This window comes from Alternaria infectoria, assembly GCF_024043175.1.
Source record: "Alternaria infectoria strain BMP 0036 chromosome Unknown scaffold_20, whole genome shotgun sequence".
Lineage (NCBI taxonomy): Eukaryota > Fungi > Ascomycota > Dothideomycetes > Pleosporales > Pleosporaceae > Alternaria > Alternaria infectoria.
In genome coordinates, this window is record NW_026250709.1 from 250,076 (window position 1) to 273,770 (window position 23,695).

General features: G+C 53.7%; 7 protein-coding genes across 7 annotated transcripts in view; 4 read left to right on the plus strand and 3 right to left on the minus strand.

Annotated features, from left to right (window-relative positions):
* Nucleotides 1-430: 430 nt before the first annotated feature.
* Nucleotides 431-1,078, minus strand: J4E92_008998 (uncharacterized protein; the record flags this gene model as incomplete). Its single annotated transcript, XM_051500347.1, has 2 exons — nucleotides 431-491; nucleotides 513-1,078. 2 exons carry the CDS (start codon nucleotides 1,076-1,078, stop codon nucleotides 431-433), a joined length of 627 nt encoding a protein of 208 aa, XP_051349435.1.
* A 670-nt stretch (nucleotides 1,079-1,748) lies between these two features.
* J4E92_008999 (uncharacterized protein) lies at nucleotides 1,749-3,562 on the plus strand (the record flags this gene model as incomplete). Its single annotated transcript, XM_051500348.1, has 3 exons — nucleotides 1,749-1,941; nucleotides 2,021-2,874; nucleotides 2,924-3,562. 3 exons carry the CDS (start codon nucleotides 1,749-1,751, stop codon nucleotides 3,560-3,562), a joined length of 1,686 nt encoding a protein of 561 aa, XP_051349436.1.
* A 2,070-nt stretch (nucleotides 3,563-5,632) lies between these two features.
* On the plus strand, nucleotides 5,633-10,850 carry J4E92_009000 (uncharacterized protein; the record flags this gene model as incomplete). Its single annotated transcript, XM_051500349.1, has 2 exons — nucleotides 5,633-10,210; nucleotides 10,266-10,850. The coding sequence occupies 2 exons, from the start codon at nucleotides 5,633-5,635 to the stop codon at nucleotides 10,848-10,850; spliced, it is 5,163 nt and encodes a 1,720-aa protein (XP_051349437.1).
* Nucleotides 10,851-14,281: 3,431 nt separating this feature from the next.
* On the plus strand, nucleotides 14,282-15,732 carry J4E92_009001 (uncharacterized protein; the record flags this gene model as incomplete). The annotated part of the gene is made up of 4 exons (XM_051500350.1): nucleotides 14,282-14,432; nucleotides 14,485-14,739; nucleotides 14,800-15,261; nucleotides 15,335-15,732. The coding sequence occupies 4 exons, from the start codon at nucleotides 14,282-14,284 to the stop codon at nucleotides 15,730-15,732; spliced, it is 1,266 nt and encodes a 421-aa protein (XP_051349438.1).
* A 1,727-nt stretch (nucleotides 15,733-17,459) lies between these two features.
* On the plus strand, nucleotides 17,460-18,332 carry J4E92_009002 (uncharacterized protein; the record flags this gene model as incomplete). The annotated part of the gene is made up of 2 exons (XM_051500351.1): nucleotides 17,460-17,683; nucleotides 17,732-18,332. The coding sequence occupies 2 exons, from the start codon at nucleotides 17,460-17,462 to the stop codon at nucleotides 18,330-18,332; spliced, it is 825 nt and encodes a 274-aa protein (XP_051349439.1).
* Nucleotides 18,333-18,716: 384 nt separating this feature from the next.
* J4E92_009003 (uncharacterized protein) lies at nucleotides 18,717-19,156 on the minus strand (the record flags this gene model as incomplete). The annotated part of the gene is made up of 2 exons (XM_051500352.1): nucleotides 18,717-18,742; nucleotides 18,814-19,156. The coding sequence occupies 2 exons, from the start codon at nucleotides 19,154-19,156 to the stop codon at nucleotides 18,717-18,719; spliced, it is 369 nt and encodes a 122-aa protein (XP_051349440.1).
* Nucleotides 19,157-23,006: 3,850 nt separating this feature from the next.
* Nucleotides 23,007-23,695, minus strand: part of J4E92_009004 (uncharacterized protein) — a gene marked incomplete at both ends in the record, with an annotated part of 5,041 nt that continues 4,352 nt past the window's right edge. Inside the window, 2 exons of the mRNA XM_051500353.1 lie at nucleotides 23,007-23,461; nucleotides 23,514-23,680. Of these exons, the coding sequence (XP_051349441.1) occupies nucleotides 23,007-23,461; nucleotides 23,514-23,680 (622 nt within the window). The remainder of the gene's footprint in view (nucleotides 23,462-23,513; nucleotides 23,681-23,695) is intronic.

Consider the following 23,695-nt stretch of genomic DNA (forward strand, 5'->3'; position numbering starts at 1 on the left):
TGCAGGTGCAAACAATGAGATCGGACGACTCTGACAGCGGCTCTTTCCCGATGGGAACAAAGGCATCAAGTGTCGACATGGTGTGTAACGGAACAATTCTCCGCGTCGTAATTGCCTCTTTGGAACATGCACTGAATGTACTGCGACAACGCAGATGAACCATCACATCACATTAGGTACACAGAGATGAATTAAGAGAGAAAGTACAAAATACTTACATTTCAAGTAGTTGAGGGCAGTAATGCATGACTGAGAATAAGATGTCAACATATTGATACATACGAATAACCATGGTAATGTCTTGCGAAAGCACGCGGGCCTGAAGTACACATGAAGACTTCAAAAGTCACCCATATCAGTCTCCAGTCCTGCTCGTTTCCGGGCAGCTGCTTCCTCGCTGTCATCCGAGTCGCTTGTTAAAGCCATATCCTCAAATGGCTTCCTTGTCACGCTTTTCCACGTACTCATCAAACTCATCATCTTCCTTCGAACTTCAATAATCATTCGCCAACTCATCATATTCCTCGTCAAGGCCGGGTGGCATCGCCAAACCGCCTTGGTCGGGATCACGTTCAAGACCGGGTGGCATCGCCAAACCGCCTTGGTCGGGATCACGTTCAAGACCGGGTGGCATCGCCAAACCGCCTTGGTCGGGATCACGTTCAAGACCGTAACCGTAGGGTTCGTCATCGCCGTCTTCTTCGGAATCGTAGTCCTCATCGCTACCGTCCGGCGAAACTGATTTCTCGATTTCGCTCTCGTCGTCCTCGTCCTCGTCCTCGTCTTCTGCTTTGGTGGGTTCGGGCACTGGAGCGATTGTCTTGGGTTGCTGCACTTCGGTGCCGCTCTTCTCATTGAGGTCTTTGGATGTCGCATCTTTCTGCTGCAATGCAACATCGTCATTTGGTTCATCGCGAGCTGGGGCTGCTTCCGTAGCTCCAATACTCTCTAGCTCCGCTGTCGATGTTGTTGGGTCCATAGTGCCGACTTTCTTGGCTTTCTTCACGCCATTAGATGGCTCGCTCGATACGTCGGGCTCTTCGGAAGCTGCGCGCTTCAAGGCTGATGTTTCGGTCATGGTGATTGATTAAATCGTGAGAGATGAATGTGAGGAGAGTCTAAAGTTCGAAGGGTCGGCGTTGGAAGTTAATAGGGGCTGGGATCAACATGATGACGGAAGAGGCCCTTCGCAGCCCTCCATGGATCGGGAGTGATATCCCAGCTGTGGCGCAGATGAGCTAACCTACCTGGTAGACACGACTTATCGAATCGTCAAGTTAGGAGTTGGGACCGTAAATCGAGCTTGGGAATAAAGAGATTGAGTTGAGCGTCCTGGAGGTCAGACAAGATCTCTTGATGTACTCGAAGCTGTGTTCATGTCTTCAGTCTATACAAATCAGTGCCCGCCATGCTGTGGAGCAATATAAGGGCTTGTAGATAACCCATGCTCTACTCAACCGGGGGCGTCACGCGAGAGCGTTGAAGTCACGGGAGATTTGTTACGAAGTGGTGACAATGAAATGCCCGCAGATGACTCCAAGCGATACTCTCCGTTGCTATAGCCGTTGGTAAAAGATGGTGTTCTTTCCTTACTGCGCGATGCGCGATGACGCGGCCACTGCCGAAAAGCCGAACAGCAGGGATGTCTCCTCACTAGCCCCACCGAAATCCAGCTGTCAAGCCTCACCTACCCACCACCCTCTGCCTGATTCAATGTCCTGCGCCACATATATGTCTACGGAGCCAGAATGGTCAGCGCCCAAGATGTTGCGGCTCGCAAGTCGCACATGGGGACAGACGATCAAGAGCAAGCGCAAGCCGCGCAGATGATCCAGCGCAACTATCGCGGCTATCGGGAGCGCAGGCAGCTTCAAGGCATGGGCCTCGATGCTAGCGCACGGTGGGCAGAGGTCGGAGACGTTCGCACTACCTGGGAGATGTGTGGCTAATGATAATAGGCGATACGCGACGGTTAGCAGTCCACCATGATCTCTACTGCGCCCAAGCTAAACCTCTCAAGCGAAATGGCGCAATGCGACGAAGCCCAAGCCGCGCTCGGAAGACGCGGCTCTGCGCGACAACCTCACTACTCCCGAAGCACGTGAACGAGCGAACTCCATAGCAGCGCGCGAGAAGTGGAAACGAGTCGGCGAGATTGCGCGACGAGCGGGCGCCGACGACCCCCACGATGCCTCAGAGACGGACGGCGAGGATGCACCCGAGAACCACACGGAACAGCGGCGGAAGCAGAACGAGTCCAAGGCGGAGCGCGAGAAGACTGCCAAGATGATGGACCTCCAGTACTTCCTGGAGATGGTGGACCAGAAGCACCGCTACGGCAGTAACCTGAGAGCCTACCACGAGCAGTGGAAGAAGGCAGACACTCACGAGAACTTCTTCTACTGGCTCGACCATGGCGAGGGTAGGCACTTTGAGCATCCGACCGTCTCTAGAGAGAGGCTCGACACAGAGCGCGTGCGCTACCTGTCGCGGGAGGAGCGTCAAAACTACCTAGTCACCATCGACGACGAAGGTCGTCTATGCTGGGCGAAGAACGGAGAGCGCCTAAACACGACCACGGAGTACAAAGATAGTGTCAACGGTATTGTACCGGTCGACGATGACACTCCTGCCTACGGTCCCAAAGCAAAGCTGCACTCTGGACAAAGCAAGACCCTGCGACGAAGTTCAATGATCTCGGTGAGCTCAAGCTCGTCTACATCTCAGAGCGATGCGGAGGCAGAGGAGGCAGAACACTACGTCAATGAGGACCTCGACAAAGCTAAGGGCGTTTCGAAACTCAAACATGTGTCAGCCGCGACTATTCTGAACCACCTTCTCCGTAGTTCAGTGAAGCCGAACTCATGGATATTCGTAAGATGTGCACTCTCCTCCGTCGGCCAGATGTACTAAGCAAGCACAGGTAGCCGACACATCCTTCCGCCTGTACGTCGGGATCAAGCAATCGGGTGCTTTCCAGCACAGCTCGTTCCTTCACGGTGCGCGCATATCTGCCGCAGGTCTGATCAGAGTCAAGGATGGTCAGCTTCGGCGCCTCTCACCCCTGTCCGGCCACTACCGCCCGCCGACGAAGAACTTCCGTGCGTTCGTACATTCCATGAAGGAGAACGGAGTGGACATGTCGCGTGTCTCCATCTCCCGGTCGTATGCTGTCCTCGTCGGCCTTGAAGCTTACGTTAAGACACGCAAGAAGTTCAAGCACGGGGTTGAGCACGTCAAGGAGGCCGAGACAAAGGTCGTGCACCCGGAAGAATACGAACGGAAGGTGGAAGAGCAAAAGGATAAGAGCGAAAGCGCGCAACGAGAGCGGCAGTTACTTGCGCAGGAAGCAGAGCGGAAAGAGGCAGAGAAGAAACAGACTAGTCTTGGACGGCGAATATGGAAGAGGCTCAGTCGAGACCGCGGTGAGAACGGCGACCTGACACCCAAAGAACGGGAGGCCGCTAAGCAGAAGAGGAAGAAGTGGTTGAGTAAGTCGGGGGAAGATGTCGAAGATGGGATTGCGCCTGACGGACGTCGGGAGTCTGCCCCCGCGATGTGAGCGGCTGGCTGCGATGCGAGCTACGAAGCGGGCTGCTGCTGTTCCTGCATGACCCCATACTCACCTCCGTGCCTTCTACCTGTGGCTTGATTTCGCGTGGTCATTATATCCTCTCTTGTCGATTTGCCTAGAACCATCAGTAGACCTGAAGTCGTAGAACGAATAGCATTCCTAAAGATAGCATGCATGTGGCATTATTCGCGCGTGTCATTGCACGATCATCGCGCGATCAACGTCCGTCTATCGAAAACGCAGAATCCAGGAACCAGAAAGCAGGTAATGGCTTGACTCGGTGGCGGACAATTATTTTCCAAGCGTGCGGACCCCGTTCCGTGCCGCCATCATTTTTACGAACGGCGGCGACTGACATCATACGCGTCGTCACGGACCCAGATTTCCATCTTTGTTTTGGGGGTTGGGAAATGTGTCTTTGTTTGACAACCTGTTATTTGGGCATGACTCGGCAGCGGGCAGGATAGGGGTACCTGAGATGAAGTGATCGATCGTGCGTCTGCGCAGAATTGCTTGTGCAGTTGTGGCGCGAGGATAATTATGGGTACGACGGACATGTCTCGATCGAGACGGCTTGTCGTGATCGAAACCACGTTGCGCATACAGTAGACAGCTAACAGCTGCAAGTCAGGGTCAATGAATTGCCCGGAGGTAGGTACCACGGGAATATAACGATTGGGTTTGCTGCAGCCTCTTAGCGGTGCGTGGTGTCACTCGCAGTTGGGATGCGGCCAACGTCCCGACCGTTGCGCTGGAGCCCCGCCGTTCATCGCGGCACAGTCCAACTTCACCATGACCACAGCGCAGGCCTCTTCGGACATGAAGCTATTCGGCATCACTCTTCCGAATTCCGTCGTTCCTGATCTCCGCCCGCCGCAGGGTCCCTCATCTCCCATGCCGTCTTGCATGTCGCGGTGATGGCTGGTGGTGCTCACGATGGTGGTACCGAAGACTGGTAGCATGCAGCGATCGGCCGCCAAAAGGAAGCTACGACCCCGCTAAGCGACGTTTGAGCAGGGGAGCTCCCGACACCATGACGTCAGGCGCCCGACAACATCATACGCGTCGCTGCAACCTGCTTGCACACACGGCACGACTTGCTCTTCCATCCTGCTGCATGCGCCCTAATGATAGGAGGGAAACACTGCCGCCAGGGATTCCGTACCCGATGCTCGTCAAGGCCAGCCACAGTGCCGTCGATCGGGCCTGGGCTCTGTGTGCTTTTGCTCCACCAGCTCGTTTCGCACTGCACTCATGCCTGCGAAGGCGTATCGACAGCGCGGTATTGGCCTGCCTGAGATGACACATGTCTCCCCAACCTCACTTCCTGCATGCCATTGGTATCCTTCCTGCAAACTAACCTTGTCCAGTGCGAAGAGTACCGTAGGCAGCCTTTTCGCTAGAGCGTTTCAGCTCCACTTCCGGCTGCAATTCAACTGCAACCCTGGCAGCAGCCCGCTCTCCGCGGTTCATCGACGATGTTAGGCCATCCCATTTCCAGCCACAGGCCGTTCCCACCCCTGTTGCAGCAGCTACCCGCTTGTCTCACCACGCTGAGTGGAGGCCATGCCACCAGGATGCGCTGACGCCCCGCTCGAGGCTGGAGCTTGTGAGTAGTGTGACGCAATACTCCTCCTGTTCGTTGCACACACTATGGCGCCAAAGCAGGTTTACTCTGCCTCTCCACAACTGAGGCGCAAGCTCTTGCTCCTGGAAACCAGCATTCGACGTCATCCGTTCCAGCATGCTCAATTGAGGAGTAGTTATCATAAATGCCTGCTTCTCTGTGATCCTTCCGCACTTTCTGATCCCTACAAAGACGAACCATTCGTCAATTGATATATGACAGACGAACACTTTTCCTCCCACAACTACTCGTACTACTCTTTCCCCCCAACCCCTAATAGACATTCCCCCCGGTCTACACGCTCTCAGTCTATATCAAGCAACGTATCAGGAAGCGGCCATCATCGAGCTACTTCCTACAGCACCTCATCCTACACAGTGAATCACGGACACGACAACTCCTACAACGTCTCGAGCGTTCTATTCAACAACATGCCTTCCCCAGCAGCTGGAAAGGGTGACACCCCCCGCACCCCTACCAAGCTCGGACGAAAGCCACAATCATCTGCCCCCAAGCTGAACAAGCCCAAGTCGGAGGACGCCCCCACCCCCGATGTGCCTGAGCAAGCTGAGGACGTGAAGAAGCAAGGAGAGGAGAAGGCTGAGGACACCAAGAACCAGGCACAAGACACCGCCGAAGACACCAAGCAAAAGGGCGAGGAAACCGCCCAAGATGCCAAGGGCAAGGCGGAAGAGGCTGCTGAAGACATCACCGGCAAGGTTTCACAAGCTGGTGACGAACTAGAGCAGGCCGACCCCAAGCCCATTGACGACGACAACGACGCCGACGAGGAGGCTGAGGAGACAGGCGACGACGCCACACACAAGGCAGGAGACGATGCGGAAGACACCGCAGAGGACACTGCCGACAACACAGAGGACGATGCGACAGAGACCACCGAGCAGGCCGCTAACACCGGCAAGCAAGCTGGTGGAGGCGCATTGAGCGGTGCTCGCGGTCTCGCCGGCCGCGCATCCAACCTCGCCGGCAAGGCCAAGCAGGACCCACAGGGAGCTGCTCAGGATGCTGGTAGCGATGTCCAGGAGGCTGCCCAAGACACAGCAGAAGATGCGCAGGAAACTGCGGAGGACACTGCTGAGGGCGCCCAGGACACTGCCGAGTCGGCCAAGGACACCGCTGAGTCCAAGGTTGGCGACGCAAAGGACACTGCTGAAGACGCAGCGGAAGATGCGCAAGACACCGCAGAGGACGCGACTGAAGATGCCCAAGGCACCGCAGGAGACGCCACTGAGGACGCCCAGAGCAAGGCTCAGGATGCCACCGACGACGCCAAGGACGCCGCCGAAGATGCTACCCCCGACCTGAGCATGCTCAAGGGCCTCGAAGTTGACGAGGAGGGCATGATCAAGAACAAGGATGGCAGGAACGTCGGCCGCCTTGTAGAAGGTGATGCCGAGGACCTCGCAGGTTACCCCATCGGCGACAACGGCGAGATTCTCGACGACGATGGTGATCTCGTTGGCCGCTGCGAACTTACACCTGAGATGGTTGAGGAGCAGGCCAACGAGGCTGAGGAGGCCGGTGACAAGATGCCCAACATCAGCATCTTGAAGGGCCTCACCGCCGACCGATCTGGTCAAATCCTCAACGAGGACGGCGACTTTGTTGGTCACCTTGTCGATGGCGACCCATCCGCTATCCAGGGCAAGGAGTTCAACGAGAACGGCGAGATCCTCGATGATGACGGCAACGTCATTGCCAAGGCGGAGCTTTCACCTGAAGCTGCCGACCTCCCTGCTTACCAGCAAGACGACGAGGATGAGGATGAGGAAGATGGTGACGCCACCGAGGGTGTCACCGATGCCGTCGACGGAGCCAAGTCTACTGCCGAAGATGCCAAGGACGGCGCTGAGGAGAAGGCTGCTGACGTCGAGGAGGAGCTTCCCGGCGTCGAGGCCCTCGAGGGCATGGAGATCAACTCCCAGGGAGAGATCCTCAACGACGACGGCGACGTTGTTGGCAACGTTGCCGACGGCGATCTCGAGAACATCGACGACGTCAAGGGCCTCACCGTCAACGACAAGGGCGAGGTTGTTGACAAGGACGGAAACGTTCTCGGAACGGTCGAACTTGCTGAGGGTGCTGCCGACAAGCTCAAGGAGTCTGCCTCCGGCGCTCTCGACACCAGAATCTTGGACGGCCTCAAGGTCAACAAGAAGGGCAAGGTCCTTGATTCTGAAGGCGAGGAGATTGGTGAGCTCAAGGAAGGTGAGCTCAGCGACTGCGCTGGCAAGAAGATCAACGACCAGGGCGAGGTCCTCGACAAGGATGGCAATGTTATCGGCAAGGTCGATGTTGTCCCTGGTGAGGCCGCCTTCACTGCCATCAAGGAGCTCAAGGAGCAGCTTGGCGAGCCTCTCGAGGGCGAGGAGGAGGAGCAGGACGAAGAGGAGGGTGAGCCCGAGATGAAGGAGATCACCCCCGAGATCGATGAACTTGAGGGCTTCAAGGTCAACAAGAAGGGCCAAGTTCTCGATGAGGAAGGTGAGCCCATTGGTGAGCTCACCGAGGGCGACCCTGCCAAGTGCGCCGGCAAGAAGATCAACGACAAGGGCGAGGTCGTCGACAAGGACGGCAACGTGCTCGGCAAGGTCAAGGCTCTGCCCAAGATGGTTGAGGCCTCCGAGTTGCCGGAAGAGCCTGAGGTCAAGGAAGTTGAGGTCACCCCAGACATCAACGAACTTGAGGGCCTGAAGGTCAACAAGAAGGGCCAGGTTCTCGACGAGGAGGGCGAGCCTATCGGTGAGCTTACCGAGGGCGAGGCTTCCGAGTGCGCCGGCAAGAAGATCAACGAGAAGGGCGAGGTCCTTGACAAGGACGGTAACGTCATCGGAAAGGTCAAGGCCCTCCCAAAGATGGTCGAGCAGAAGGTTGGCGAGGCTGAGGATGCCGCTGAAGATGCTCAAGACGCCGCCGAGGACGCTCAGGATGCTGCTGAGGATGCTGAGGACGCTGCCGAGGAAGCTCAGGACGACGGCCGTCCTCCTCTTTCCATCCTTGATGGTCTCACCGTCAACAAGTCTGGCAAGCTCATCGACTCCAACGGCAACGTCGTTGGCGAGCTTACCGAAGGTGACGCGAAGAAGCTTTCCAAGTCTGGTACCTCCTGCGACGCCGAGGGTCAGTTCTGGGACAACAAGGGCAACGTTATTGGCCGCGCCCAGACCATCCCTCAAGAAGAAGGCGAGGAGGAAGCTCCTTTCGCTGGTCTTGACGGCCTCGTTGTTGTCAAGGATGGCTTCGTCGAGGATGACAAGGGCAACCGCGTTGGCCAGGTCACCGAGGGCGACGCTAAGAAGCTCGTTGGCCGTTCCGTGGATGAGGACGGCGATATCCTTGACAAGAAGGGATCAGTTGTCGGCCACGCTGAACGCTACGAAGAACCCGAAGAGGAGGCTCCTGAAGAGGAGCAGCCTGAGGACCTGTCTATCCTTGCTGGCAAGACTGTCAACAAGCAGGGCAACGTCATCGGAGATGAGGGTGTGCCTATTGCACGCCTCGTCGAGGGCAACCCCAAGGAGCTTGCGGGCCGCAAGATCAACGAAGAGGGTCTCATCTTCAACGACACCGGCAAGCAGATCGGCCGTTGCGAGCTCATCCCCGAGAACGAGCGTGAGAGCAAGCCTGAAGGCATCTTTGCTGGTCTTGAGGGACTCCGCGTCATTCAAGGCGGCATGGTTGCTGATGAGGATGAGAACACTGTCGGCAGGATTGTTGAGGGCAACCCTAAGCGTCTTGTTGGCATGGCTGTGGACGAGGATGGTGACATTCTTGACAAGTACGGCAACGTCAAGGGCCACGCTGAGCCTCTTGAGGAGGAAGAGGAGGAGGAACCCGCCGACCTTTCCATTCTCGACGGTCTCACCCTGAACAAGCAGGGCTACCTCGTCAACGGTGAAGGTATTCCCGTTGGTAAGCTCGTTGAGGGTAACCTTGGCGAACTTGCTGGACGCAAGTCCGATGGCGATGGTCTCATCCACGGTGACACCGGCAAGGTTGTTGGTCGCTGTGACATCATTCCTCCCAACGAGCGCCCCGAGCGCAAGGAGGGCCCATTCGCTGGATTCGAGGGACTTCGCGTTGTCAAGGACGGATTTGTCGACGACAACGACGGCAACCGTGTTGGTCAGCTCACCGAAGGTGACCCCAAGAGGCTTGTTGGTCACACTGTTGATGAAGACGGTGACATCATCGACAAGTACGGCAATGTCAAGGGCCATGCTGAGCCATGGTCTGAGGAGGAAGCGGAGGAGGTCGACCTCTCCGCCCTTGCTGGCTGCACTGTCAACAAGGCTGGAAACATTGTCGACTCCAGCGGCACCGTTCTCGGACATGTTGTTGAGGGTGACCCAACCACCCTTGCCGGCAAGAAGGTCGATGGCAAGGGCCAGATCTGGGACAACGAAGGCAACGTCATTGGACGTGGTGAACTTTCCCACGGTCAGAACCCAGGACCCGAGGGTCCCTTCGCTGGCTTCGATGAGGCTACTGTTGCCAAGGACGGTACCGTCCAGACACCCTCTGGCGACATCGTCGGTCGCGTCACTGAGGGTGATGTCAAGAAGCTTGTCGGTCACAAGGTCGATGAAGATGGCGACATCAACGACAAGAACGGCAACGTCATCGGTAAGGCCGAGCGCTGGGAGCCCGAGGAGAAGGAGCGCCGCGTCAACCCCATGGCTGGCATGCGTGTCAACAAGGAGGGTGAGGTCCGCGACGAGAACGGTGACGTTGTTGGCCGTCTCACTGCTGGTGATCTTGGTCACTGCGCTGGTCTCGAGATTGATGACAACGGCTATGTTGTTGACAACGACGGCAACAAGGTTGGCGAGGTCACTCTTCTGGAGAACATCCAAGAGGAACCCGATGAGGATGAGACCGACGAGGAGAGGCAACGTCGCGAGGACTCTGAGCTCGCCAAGAAGATGTCTGCCATCTGCGAAGACACCCTTCAGCGTGTCCAGCCTGTCATGAAGCAGATCACTGAGGTATGTTTAACCCCAAACTCATCAACATCACGAACATGTACTAACAACTGCCCAGCACATCGAGCAAGCCGACCGCACACCCCGCGACGAGCTCGACGAAGAGGAGCTTGTCAACAACGTCAAGCCTCTCATCGAGGAAGGCTCCCGCATCCTCAACGACTGCAACGGCTCGCTCCGCGGTCTCGACCCCGACGGCCGTATCGCCGCCCAGGCCAAGGGCCGCCAGCAAACCGGCGAAGCGTCACCCGAGGAGTACAAGCTCGCCGACAACCTCAAGGAGCTCACCACCTCCGTCGTCACCACTATCGACAACGCGAAGAAGAAGATCTCCGACATGCCCCACGCCAAGAAGAAGCTCAACCCTCTTTGGTCCCTGCTCACCGAGCCCCTCTTCCAGATCATCGCTGCTGTTGGTCTGCTGTTGACGGGTGTGCTCAACCTCGTTGGCAAGCTGCTCAACGGTCTTGGTCTCGGTGGTCTCGTCAACGGTCTCCTGGGTGGCCTTGGTATCAACAAGCTACTCGGCGGTCTTGGTCTCGGCGGCCTGGGCGATATGCTCGGTGGCGGCGACAAGAAGGACAAGAAGAAGGGTGCTTCCGGTCCTATGAGCATGGTCGGTGGCCTGCTCGGCAAGAAATAGACATCTTGACGATGTCTGGGGGAGTTGAGACGAAGTAATGTCTATTCACACTTGGTTCGAGATTGTTTGTCTGTTTTTGCATATGATACCACGACCTCCTACCTGGGTCGTCGTTGTTATCGTTTATCGCCACAGAGGTTTGCAAGAGTTTCTTGCTTCCTTTCCCACTGTAATTGGACTTTGGTCACTCAAGAGCTGGAAGATCGGGGGGTCTGAAGGTCACACCTTTTGTCGCCAAAGGAAGAGATGAGTGGGACCTGAGCAGAGCACCTGTACGCTTCTGTGTCCGGTTGGATGATTGCAACTTCACCCGGGTATCTGGTCCGATGATGGCATGAATTCCTTGTTTTTTGCTCGTTCAAAAATCAGCGTTCTTGTTTTGTTGTTTTCCGACACACACACATCATCATGCCGCGACTCTCAAAGGCCACGAGAGGACGCGCGCATCTTTGGCTAGACCAGCCGGGTTTTCCTTTGTTGCACACCTCAAAATCTGCGATAGTTCTTAGCAAGCATTGGCGTTTCTGTTGTTGATGGCCATCAGGGGGATGATTGTTGTATGATAGTTGTTGTTAGTTAGTTTTAATCACTTTTACTTTGAAATCGTCTTTGTCTTTGCAGTTTGTCATGTGAAGTGAGCTTTCAGTTTGGTCGTGCACCTCAGTGTGGCATGTGAAATGCGTGTTCAATGGTCGTTGATCGCAAGGTTAATGGCTGAGGTGTAGTTGGGAAATATTTTAGCGTCTTTGCTCGTAATGTCATCGGCTTTCGCTGGGCGCATATGACATGTGTGTTGACTGTGCCACACCGGAAGCAATGCCACGATTTGGACGTCTTTAGTTGAGTCCTGGGGTAGTGTAGTTCGTAGGTTAGTTGGGTCTCTGCTAATGACGTCCTAAGCTGAGGCGCAGCCTGTGAATTTGTTGCGTCTTTGATCATGATGCGCTAAGACTTTCCTCATGGCACCCGGATTTAGTAAGCCTTTGATCGTGGTGGTGGCTTTCTGTGTCCCAGTAGTGTCTACTCGATCACTGATCGTGGACTTCGTGAGCCTCGGCGAGGCATGTGAAGCTGTTCGGTCTTCGTTCATGACGTCCTGGGCTGAAGGCATAACTCGTGAATTTGTTGGGACTTTGCCTCATGACGTCCTGGGCCTCGGTATAGTGCGTGGATTTATTAGGTCTTCGATCGTGATGCGCTAGGCTTTGGTGTGGCATCCAAGCCGATTGGGTGTACGATCATAAAATCGGCTTCGCGGCATGTCTTTCACCATGTGTCGAGTTGACAATTAAATGGTGTGTTTGGTGGGACCGAAAGCAGCTATACTATAACTGTGAAACCGGTGATACCGGTGATACTACGGCTGCCTACTTCGAGGTGGTAGAAATCCACGCGGACGCTCATCTCCTTTGCCTCCTTCATGAGCTTCGATTTGCGCATGCGAAATTCGACAGACTTTGGATCGCATGACTCGCATTCACATCGTTTTCGTCCGGAGTGGTTCTGGACTTTCAGCTAGCAGACCCTGAGCCAGCGCTCAAGCTCCCTACTTCTCCTCGGGGTTGCAGCATTGGCCATGCACCCGACCGAGCTGGGGGACGGCGAGGATGGGAATCCGATTGGGCAAACCTGGCTAAATGCGGCGAACTTTAAATCGTGCCGTTCCCCGAGTGCACTCCTTTTTGCGGGTGCCTGGTGCTGTCTCGAGCTTCGATGCGCCTTGACTTCTTGTCAGCGCTTCAACAACAAGAGTCAAGGTTAGGAGAATTGGAAGAACGTTGTGGCACGCCTTGCAGCCCTGGAGGCTTTGCTGATCTTGATGCAGATCTCGACGCCAGCATCGAGGTATGAAGCTTGATTTGTCTGCATTAGAGTGTCAAAATTACAGGACAGCTGCCATCTAACGCGCTTGGGCCGCCATCCCTCACGTCTCCCAATATGCACGACGGCAACTCTCTAGGTAGGGTTTCCCACGCCTTGCAATCCTGTTCATCACAATAGCAAGGAACGTTCCATGCGCAAGTTCATCGAGGTCCACTGAAATAGCGACTGCGTAATGTCCCGAATCTCTGTACTGCCAAGCTGCGTTTCACTCTCGGCGAGGCTGAGCCGTTCTTTCGCAGTGCCTCATCGTCCCCGCAACTCGACACCATCCGGGTTGGCGGGTGCGTAGCGGGCTGCTGGTGCATCGATATTGCGATTTCAGTAATTCCAACGACGCCGCTGAACCTAGGACATTTCTGCGATCCTGGACTCCGACGGGTGCGGGAAGATCCCCCAGATGCCCGGTCATCGTTATCGGAGTTCTCTCCACCAGACGAGCGCGGACCTCGCAGTGAACGCTGAACGAACGAACGAAAGCAGGATCTACATGAACCTCCAACTCTGTAACATCGCGTAAGTAGGGTCAGTCCAAAAAGATGAGAAATGTCCGGCACTACGATTAGCACACGGGACGGTCCACAGGTTCATCTATGGCGACGAGAAACACTGGCATGCGATTCGCGCGGCCACCAGCACCGCCGGGGGAGCATGTAGCGCATTCGTAAAAGTAGACAACGTATCAAGGGTGAATTTCGCGCTTCGAATGCGACGCCCAAGGCTAGAGGACCTGGTGCATCTCTGCACTGCGGTACGTCTCCTGGATGCGGGTGTGGCGTGGTGTTTATTGCTCCTTTCCAGATGAGAGGATGGCAGAAAGGCAGTTGACGTGCTGGGTACGGTACCAAGCCAATGGTGACTGGTCAGTCTTCACCTCGGCAAGAGTAGCGAGCTTGCGCAAACCTAAACCCCAGCTCATGCTGTCATCGACCGCGCACTATCGGTCCTAACCTCGCGATCGTCCCCTCGCAAGCCGAGCGCAAGGCTTACAATTCTTTGCCATCGTAAATCACCATTCAGAGGACAGCATTCCGGAAATGCTAACGGCCACGCAAGGCCGCGATGCATGGCACCTATGCACACGATCGGTCATGGCTTCTGGAAGCTTGGTACACCACCTGCAGACGCTTGCGGTAGCCAGGCACTTGTATATTCTAGAGCTTTTCGGAGCTGAAAACGCCTACAATCGACTCGTCCTGGGGTCGCAGGCCAAACTCGCGGGAGGCGGGACTCAGACCATGCACCAGCCATAAACCTTGAACCACAGCTGCTACAGGCACCAACCTCTAGCTCAGAGCAGCCCTTTGAATACCTGGCTAAAGAGATCAACCGTAGTCACGCGCCCGTGTGTCGATTAGCAGCAATGCTTGGGCTGCAGGAATCGGCCTAGGGTTTGGAGCGTTCCTGGCGCGTGGTACGTCTCCTATGTACTATAGCTTTATGTGCTATAGTTACCTCAAGCCAAGTACGTTCGCCGGCCTCATCGTGAAACCCAGACATATAATCGCGCCGTCCCGCTGGTCAGCCTTGCATCCCAGCAACCGCTCAGCATGCCTTTCAATCTCACCATTGCTATCCCGACGCTCGTTGGCAGTCTGCTGTCTTTCGTTGCCACAGGGTGCGTTCTCATATCGTACGTTGTGTACGCTGATTCGCAACGGTCTTTCCGTCACGCACTGGTATTGAATCTTGCTTTGGCTGGTAAGAACTCTTGACGACCAGATGAGATCTCCAGACTGACCACGCATACCAGAATTCATCAATTCGCTGAACAATTCGATATCTGGGATCTATGCAATTGCCAATGAAGGTTCCATCGCACCGGGTGCGGCATGTAATCTCAACGGCTGGGTAGGTCAGTGGTCTGTTCAGGCCGCTGACTTCTCTATCCTGGCCATCGCCATAATAACGCTTACTACGATTACCCGTAAAACGTACATGCCCAATGCCTCGCTCATGAGCAAGATACTTATTTGCGGCTCCGTCTGGGTCATTCCTACCATCACAGGTAAGCTCATAGATGCACATCCACCAACGCAAGGCTGACCTGAATGAACAGCGAGTACAGCTGCAGGATTGAACGAGTTGAGCCCCGTCAGCGGAAACTGGTGCTGGATATCGGGCACGCGAACTGACCTGCGCTATGCCCTGGGCCATGGTTGGAGGTTCAGCATCATCTTCGGAACCATTGGAATCTACATCTACATCTGGATCTACATGCGTCGGCACTTTTCGCAACTGCACTCCATGAGCCAAGGAGGGTCATACAATCAAGCCAGCGCCGCCAAGCGCCGCGAATTCCGCCGAGACGACGCCCACGAGCTGAGGAGCGAATCGCAAACGGAGCTGCATGAGATCAACGTGGAGTACGCCTACGAAGTAAAACACTCCGATGGCATGAGCGACACCAACCTCGGAAAAGAGGACATCATCTTCACAGCTAGCGACCTAGAGACAAACAGCCGCAAAAGCGCCACCACACTGTCCCCTCCCATGTCACCCAAGAGCCCTTACTTCCAATCCGCATCAGGTATGTCCTTCCCCATGCAGATGCGCACGAGCATCTCGGCTATCTACAACGTGCCAATACTAATGGTTACCAGCCTTCCCCTCAGAAATGACTGCGCCTTCAGATAAGAAGCGCAGCATCGGCATGATCAGCAACCATCCCGCGCCAATGTCCGGGGCTTACGAGTCGGGCGCACCCCACGAATCGGGAAGTAATCAGCAGGGCGCCACCAGCACAAAGAAGGTCGAGCGAGAAATCAAGAGGATGTTGCTCCTCAACGCATACCCCATTCTGTACATCATCCTCTGGTTACCTGGTATTCTCAACCGCTTGGTGGAAGCTGCGGGCCATCCCAGCTATGCGTTGAGTATTCTGCAATGCTCAACGCAGTACATTGGGTTTGCGAACGCCATCACCTATGGCTTCAACGAGCATCTAAAGACGACACTACGACGCGACTTCGTCAAGTGGTGGCGGGCGCGGCGGAGTTGAGGTAGTTTCTACACGTTTCTTCTTTATTGGTTGGTTACGACTTTACAAAGATTTAATATTCATGCTATATACCTCACTAGCCCATGTGACGAGTGTTCCACGTTTCATGTATACGCGCATGTGAATATGAACTGACCGAGGTATCTTACCCAGGCGAAGCGCTCTCGATGCACTGACTCTTCGTCGTCATTTTGAGTCAGCTGCGAATTCATGTCACATCGTGAGTGTGTGCTTGCGCGGCCGTCATCGGGGCTGGAAACGATGCGTGTTGCAGTCCACCATAAAGAGATCTGAAGGTAGAAACATACATGACCTTAGCAATTGTTCAGTCCTCAGAATTTGATAGCATGTATGCGACATGCACTTCAGCCGCCGTTTGCCAAGCTCAACATTTGACATTCGGAGAGAGGGCCACATAGGTTCTCCAACTCCTGACAATAACAGTGATACTACTCGCTTTTGCGCACAGTAATGCCTGCTCTCCAGAATCCCACTACTCTCTGTAGTTCTCGAATTTCCTCTTCTTCTGCACCGAGGGATCGTTTTCGGCAGATCCATACGATGAGCACCGTTTGCAGTCCTTCTAGTATGCTCGCATGGCCTGCGCTTGCGGGATCATTCGTCCAGAGCTCGTACGAAGCCCCGGGGTTGCCTGTTAGAACGAACTGGATCGCCCTGATAGCATCGCGCTGAGAAGACGACAGCGGAAGTATGAAATGTGATAGGCTAAACGGAGTCCTGGAAGAGAAGACGTTGAGAGAAAACGGCAGCGTAGAGGTCTCGTTGTAGATCTGACGACAGACGAGATGTAGACGGGGGACGCTGCCGACTGCATAACCGCGAGCTGAGATATCGTAAGTCTGACCGCCCACAGCATATCTGTCAAGGGGGAAATATGTCAGTACGACTATTGTAGAACCCGTAGACGCACGTGCCAGAACCTACGCACCCATGAATTTGATTGCGTAGCTCAGCCGGAAGTCGTAGGAGAGGCGACTCGGTAGAGTTGCGTCCAGATCTGATTTTGTTAGCTCTTCAGACCAGAACAAGCCGATTGGAAGATCTAGTGTTGATGTAGGCTCCAGAGTGCTCAGTATTTTGCTTGCACGAGGTGCAACTACTACTACTACTACTACTACTACTACTACCACTGCGTCTATTCCAGCCCGTTTTGACCTCAGTATCTGAGTATGCAGGCTATCCTTTTTCCATGGAGTAAAACTGTGGTTGATGGTATTTTGGATGTGTCTTCGCGAACCATGGTGCCCCTGTGGCCACACGAGGTGCAACGGGTACTCACATCTCGTTTGCTTTGAACGTTGAAATCGCCCTGTCCGGCCGAATCTCTCTCGTCGGCTTCGAGCCCTTTGTCATGTTGTCGAACATCCTTGGTTTTGGCCTCACCATCTTTTTCGGAGCGCGTCGATCGATCGATAGGAAATGAGAAGAAAGATAGAGGGTACAAGGTGACAAAGAGAGATCCAGGGTCCATTGCGCTAGCCTCATGCAGACGCGCTCACTCACCAACTAGGCAGAGACAGTCTCTCACCTAGGTACTGTACTAGCGTATTGCCAGTCACAACGAGATAGAGAAGAACCCTCAAACGCTGCCTCTGCTCGTTATTCTCAGCTACTTCACAACAACACCCCAGCCCGCGTCCAACGGCAATGGCGCATATCTGTGAAAGCTCTACAAAGCGTCAATCCTCTCTGTAATTACATCAATCATGGCGCGCATCTACCCAAACACATTATGGCTATCCAAGCAAGGCGAAATCAGAAGATTCCGGAAGATATATGCGAAGCTCGCGGTGGAACCGAAGGTGGAGCGCATGTCTGAATTCGACCAAATCAAGATAGCAGAAGCCATCTACCAAGGCAAGCTACGTCTCAACGACAACGGTGATGGTATGCTGGATGCCACACCACCTACGACCGATCTCATGGCCATGTAAGCTTGTGACTATGCAATGATTTTCTATTTGCTGACGTCTTCAAGTACACACCGGAACAGCGTTAGCTCGCCTCTACTCCGTCTCCCGGCCGAAGTGCGCAATAAGATCTTTGCCTACGTCAACAATGGTCTACACGTCTTCATGAGAGCTGGACCCGGTAATAGAGCCACGAGATCCATCAAGAACGGCACTCACGAAGGAGCATCTTCTGTGTATCCACCGTTTCTTGATCTCCAGCACACCTGCCGTCAAATCTACAACGAGACAGCGCTGCTTCCCTTCTCTACCAATGAGTACTGGTACTATACCGTCTCTTCGCTAAACGCTTGCAAACCCCTCTTTTTGGGTCCGCAGTGGGAGTGCATCCGCTATATTTCCTTCCCTATCACGATCCGAGCCAGGAAAGAGCTACCAGTCATTGGGAACTTCGATGTAAGAAGGCTGGAAGGCTTGAAAGCCTTCTCTCGTCTAGAAAAGGTCACTTTCTACTTGAACACGGAGCACCCAAATGCTGAGCGTCGGTTCGAAGACGTGAAGACGGTTTTGAAGCACTATCTAAAGGAGGTGGTGTCTGCGGATGTGAAGATTGTGTATGAGCACCGATACCGGGAGGCAGACTTCGTCTCTTGGCCACTTCCATACTGAGAGAAAAGGACTGGCTGACGAAGATGACTTGCGGAGCATCTTGACTTTTTTTCGTTTTGACATGTGGCTGAGCAGGACATGAGAACATCCTGCCAACCTTTCCCGGTTACACATAACGGCACATTTATTTTGCACTATGGAGACTACGTAACAGCTTCAATCTAACTGGAAACAATACACGTAAAAGCTCGAATCACATTGACCATATGAGCAGTGCAAGTTGTTGAATAGCAAGGTTTCATTTCAGCTAAATTGTTTCTGAGAAGAATTCCTCCTACGTGACACAACAATCGTATGCATTTCTTGTCCCTCTCAATAATGTATTTACAAGTCCACCCCGACTTCAGTGAATGCGTACTGCAGTAAGAGGAATTATGTCGCCCTTTATTCCTTGTAAGGACTGTTGCTGCCTACATTGCAGGAAACACATTAGCAATGAGCTCCCCAACATAACACAAACCAGAACAGATATTTGACTTACATCCTCTGACCGTGTATAGCTTTCCATACCAGTTGTACGACCCAGAGTGGTTACCAAGGCCTGCGCCCTCGGGACGGCACTGGTTCAGAATGTTCTCGAATGCGTCCCAGCACCTCTGCTGATCAAAGCCTCCAGGCCATGAGAGTCTGCCTCCACCAGGAGCATGGTAATAGCCATCGTTCTTGTACAGTCCGTCACCGCAGACGTGTTGACGAGCAGCGTAGAGCTGGTTGCGACTCGAGGCGGGGACGGCGCCGCAGAGTCCGTAGCCTCCGCATTCGGCGGCGGAGACGACAGCTCCTGAGAGCATGACGCCGACGGCGATGATGGAATTGAAGTGCATTTTTGTGGTTGTTTGGAGATCGAGGGAGTAAGTGAAGGTTGCTTGTTGTGATGATGAGAAGCTACACTGTAGATTGGAGCCTACTTATACTTCTACCACGTTCACGACTATTCATATAGATACACCACTCCGGACTTGCTGGAATGCGAGATCGACTGCATAGCACGCCCCATGTTCCCAAAAGGTATACATTGCGAAACCTACAGACCTCAAACTTGCTCAATCAAGCGAACGCACGAGACATCACCGCGCCATCCTCATAGCCCACATGCAGACATTCACAAAACTAGCCCGCCACAGAAGGTGTATATTAAAATCAAAGTAATCATTCTCGTACAGCGAGATATTGAGTTCAGCCACACCAAGCTAAAGTACGCTTGACCATCCTATTGGTGGGCAGCAATCCGGACTGCCTTCCGTAGCCGCTGCCATATGCGGCCCGCGCCTTCTACTACGCAAAGCTTGGCCGGTTGCGGTGATGATTTCCAAGAGTTGTGCCATAGAACAGGTACGGGGTCATCCGATCGTACCCACCTACCTGGGTACGGCAATGTGCATCATTCCAGGCGCACTCTATTCTTTCAGGTGTCAATTGAACGGAAGAGGCACCGAGCTATGTACTCGACATCACATGCAACAGCCACGATGCAACTACGTCGCAGAAGCCCGCACGTTCGCCAAAAATTGCTCGAACGGTCTTGACTATCGTATACTAGACTGCGGGCTCGGCTATCGGCGTCGTAGCAAGTAGACCGCAACATCACTGCTAGCTGACTAGACCGCATGGATACGAGGACAGCAGACCCTTTGGCCCCGGATGCATTGGAAGCCGCACTGGCGCGTCCCACTTCGTAGCTGTCAGAGTCTAGCGATCTTGGTAAGTGCGGGGATGGAGAAACTATTGAACCCGTCGAAAATGACCCTGGAGGAGGGGACCTCTGCGGGGAGAGCACCGAGGACATGAAGGGTGTGTTTGAACACTACTCATCTATGAAGCGATAAGAAAAGAGGCAAAGAATGGTTTATTGCCTACATGACGTCTTAGTCTCATCATTCCTGGTGAACGCACTCTACCGCGGCGACTACATCCACTTACCTTATCATGTCTGGAAGATGATCGCCACTCTTTCTGCGCACAGTACCTCCTCAAGCCTCTTAACCAGCTTGTCCTTCATCAACTGGAACCTCTCATCAGTCATGTCTCTCCAACTCCCTGTGTAGCCTGCATAAACATTGAATACAATCCTCCTCAATCCCACCAAAGGCGCCAAAGCCTCCACTTGCAGGATATCAGTATCGGTAATGTCTCTTCCGAGATGCATTGAAACGGTACGAATGGCGTTGAACTGTGCAGGCATCAACTTCCGCCACCAATCGTTTACATCGCTGGGCATCGGCGGGTGTGTAGGCCTGCACCAGAAGTTGTTGATGGCGAAGGGAAGGAGACGTGCTTCCGCGTATGTCGAACGACAAACGCATAGGATAGCTAGAGGATGTTTGATGTATTTGTCTGAGTCATGGGCCATAGCGAGCGGCCTTTCGGGTTGAGTGTTGAAGATGAGATAGTTTTCGAGGACATATTCCCAGATATAATCGCGCAACTCTCGAGGTAGGAGGAGCAAAGGTGAGATCCGCATGTTTCTCTCGGTTCTGAATTGATTAGCGCTTAATCCTGTACTGAGAGGGCTGTATTGTGCTGGAACCAATATCGGCTCTACTGACATGGCCTTGTATTTGCCGAATGGTGTCACGTCTACCATATCGTCCTGGAGGCGACCAACCGGTGGCAGATACCCGTGTCTCTTATTCCGAATCATCATATCGGCAGCGTGGGCCTCGGGTTAGGCTTGGCTGTTTTCGTGTTTCCGTTTTGTATAGTTTTGACGGGCTTGATGACTAGCACCGGTAGGGGCCTCTCAACTGTCACCGCGAAATCTTGAAGAACGTCGATGTCGCTGAGGGTGCTGATGTATGACAAGTTGAAACGAAAAGATGCAGATAGGGAATGGAAAGACTCTGGATCGGTAGCAATTTCGTGTATTTAGCGAACCCACACTCTGGTATCATGCCCCCCAAGTGCTGTTCCATGGTACTACAATGACCTAACGCCAATGGGATGCGCACAGACTTTGACTCACATCACACTCGCACCAATAAGTCAACTCGGTGGAGAAGAATGGTCAGAATGAAAAACTCGCTGCGTGATCCATGACATTAGGCTGGCTTAGAAGATGGTACCGAAACGCAAAAGAACAACGAAAACGCGTAGAACCCTCAGCATCGATGGTGAGTCTGGTATGCTCCTTTGCTCTCGAATAATTGCAACTATCTCGTTGAAGTCTGTCTGCTTTTGCTTATCCGGGGGTATGCATACGCTCTCTGTGGAAACGAAAGCACGAGAAGTGGTAATGCATCTTCCTCGGTCAGGTACTGCGAGGGCTTAGTACGTGTAATGACTCAATACTTGCAGTGAGTCTTACAAAATTGAGCTCCCTCTGCGTGGTATCATCAGTTCATAAGTTGGATTTTGAGATTATAGTTTCCCCAGATGTCTCCCAAAGCCTTTTGGATGGCTTTACCGCGTGCAGGAATACCACCACATAACCCGTCGCAAATGCAGTACACCTTGACGTACTTTATGCCAGTGAGCAAACATAGAGGGGCTCTTGTGCTTTCGATGCAACAGATCTGAATGCGTTGTACAGCAGCTATCTGTTCGGGTAGTCGACGCGTGAGCCATACAGCAAGAGACGCCATGTCGTCCGGCCAGAAAGAGTTGTGGGAGTAAGGTAGCAAACATGTTTCAGCATGTGCTTGTCTGCAAACTCGGAGTATACTTTGTTCGGGGTAGTCTTGGCTGTCTTCGGGATACACGTCGCCTATAGTAACAGTTTGTGCGTGTACAGCGTAGTTCCAGATCCTTTGTCGGATTTCCGGGGGCAGGCGCAACAGAGCCGATTCGTCCGCATTCCTCTGGGCTCTTGTAGCATTGTTAGCCAGGCTCAGATACAGCAGAGCCACACTTACATGGCGAGGTAGTAGCTATTCGGAGTAGCACCGAGCATTCCGTTCTTTGACTTCTGGGTATTCATGTGTTGCCTTGCTGCCTGTGACTTGGCGCCGCGCTCGGGCTGGCGCCTTTTCGCGCTGCTTGGTGTTGACATGACGTTGTTTGGCGGGCGGAGTCGCCTCTGAGAATAGAAGTCGCGCCCAAGAGTATGAGCTCTGGCCTCGTAATGCACACGAAGATAGTGAGGCGCAGAGTGAGGAGCTGTGAGATTGTGTGTAGAGCTCAGGCGATGGGTCATGGAAAGCTGTGGTGAGTGAGAGCACGGGCACTCCCAATGAGGTGAGAGCAAACAGCGTGTGCCAAGACAGCGCAGTTCATCGATACGGAAGGGGCGTGAAGCTGCACTAACTTGTGATTAGTCCACCTCAAATCATCCGCGCGCTCGGACGGCGTCAAGGTGATAGAACCATAACTCACTCATGCCAACATCTAGTCTTCATTATCCATTGCACAAACTATGCTAGTGCACATGCCTATATACCATCCATTGCACAAACTATGCTAGTGCACATGCCTATATACCATCCATTGACCAAAACGCCCAACCTCCCCTGGGGTATATTCCATATGCATATTTACCAATGGACCCAAAACGGTAACAAGTAAACAAAAACAACAGACACACCGATGCCAAAGCACATGCTAATAATACCGCTTTCATGCAAATTCCGACTCCCTAACGCCATCATGGCATGCATGCCCACCGCCCATAACCGTAGCGTCGGAGAACGACGACTCAGTCCATGACTCCAAACTGCTGAAATCGTAACGCCATCTCTTTCATACGCCATATGGTTTCATGCTCGGCCCGACGGGCACAGCGAGCGTAGCTTCGTCTGGTATTTTCTTGTTTCCGAATTTGCTTGCCAGCTCTTCGATTTTGGGGATTAGCTCGCCGATCCTAAACGGCTTGCTGACGACGTCGTCCATGCCGGCTGCGAGCAACGTTGCGATTTGTTCGCTGCGTGCGTTGGCCGTGACGGCGATGATGGGGACGTGCCTCTTGAGTTTGCCTTGCTGTTCGAGCGAGCGGATTTGAGAGGTGCATTGTAGACCGTCCATGACGGGCATTTCTTTGTCCATTAGCACTACCGATATGTCTTCTAGCGGGGATTGCTGGGGCGATGCCCAAAAGGTAGACGCTTTGAGTGCTTCGAGTGCTTCGCCGCCGTGGTTCGCGACGGTCGTTTGGATGCCGTGGTTATGGAGCTGCCGCTGGAGTACTTTTTGGTTTACTATATCGTGTTAGTACGAGTATGACGGCAGGGGAAACGTCAAACGACATACCAAGGTTATCCTCTACGATCAAAACTTTGAGTTCTCTCTTCTTTGGCGTCGGCTTTGACGCAACGCCATCTTTGACAGGTATGGTCGCAAAGTCTTTTATCTTAGTCGCAATCTTGGACGGCACAGGCAATTCCCTCTTGCCCTTGTCCTTCGCATTCGAAACTTTCCTAGACATTGAAGGC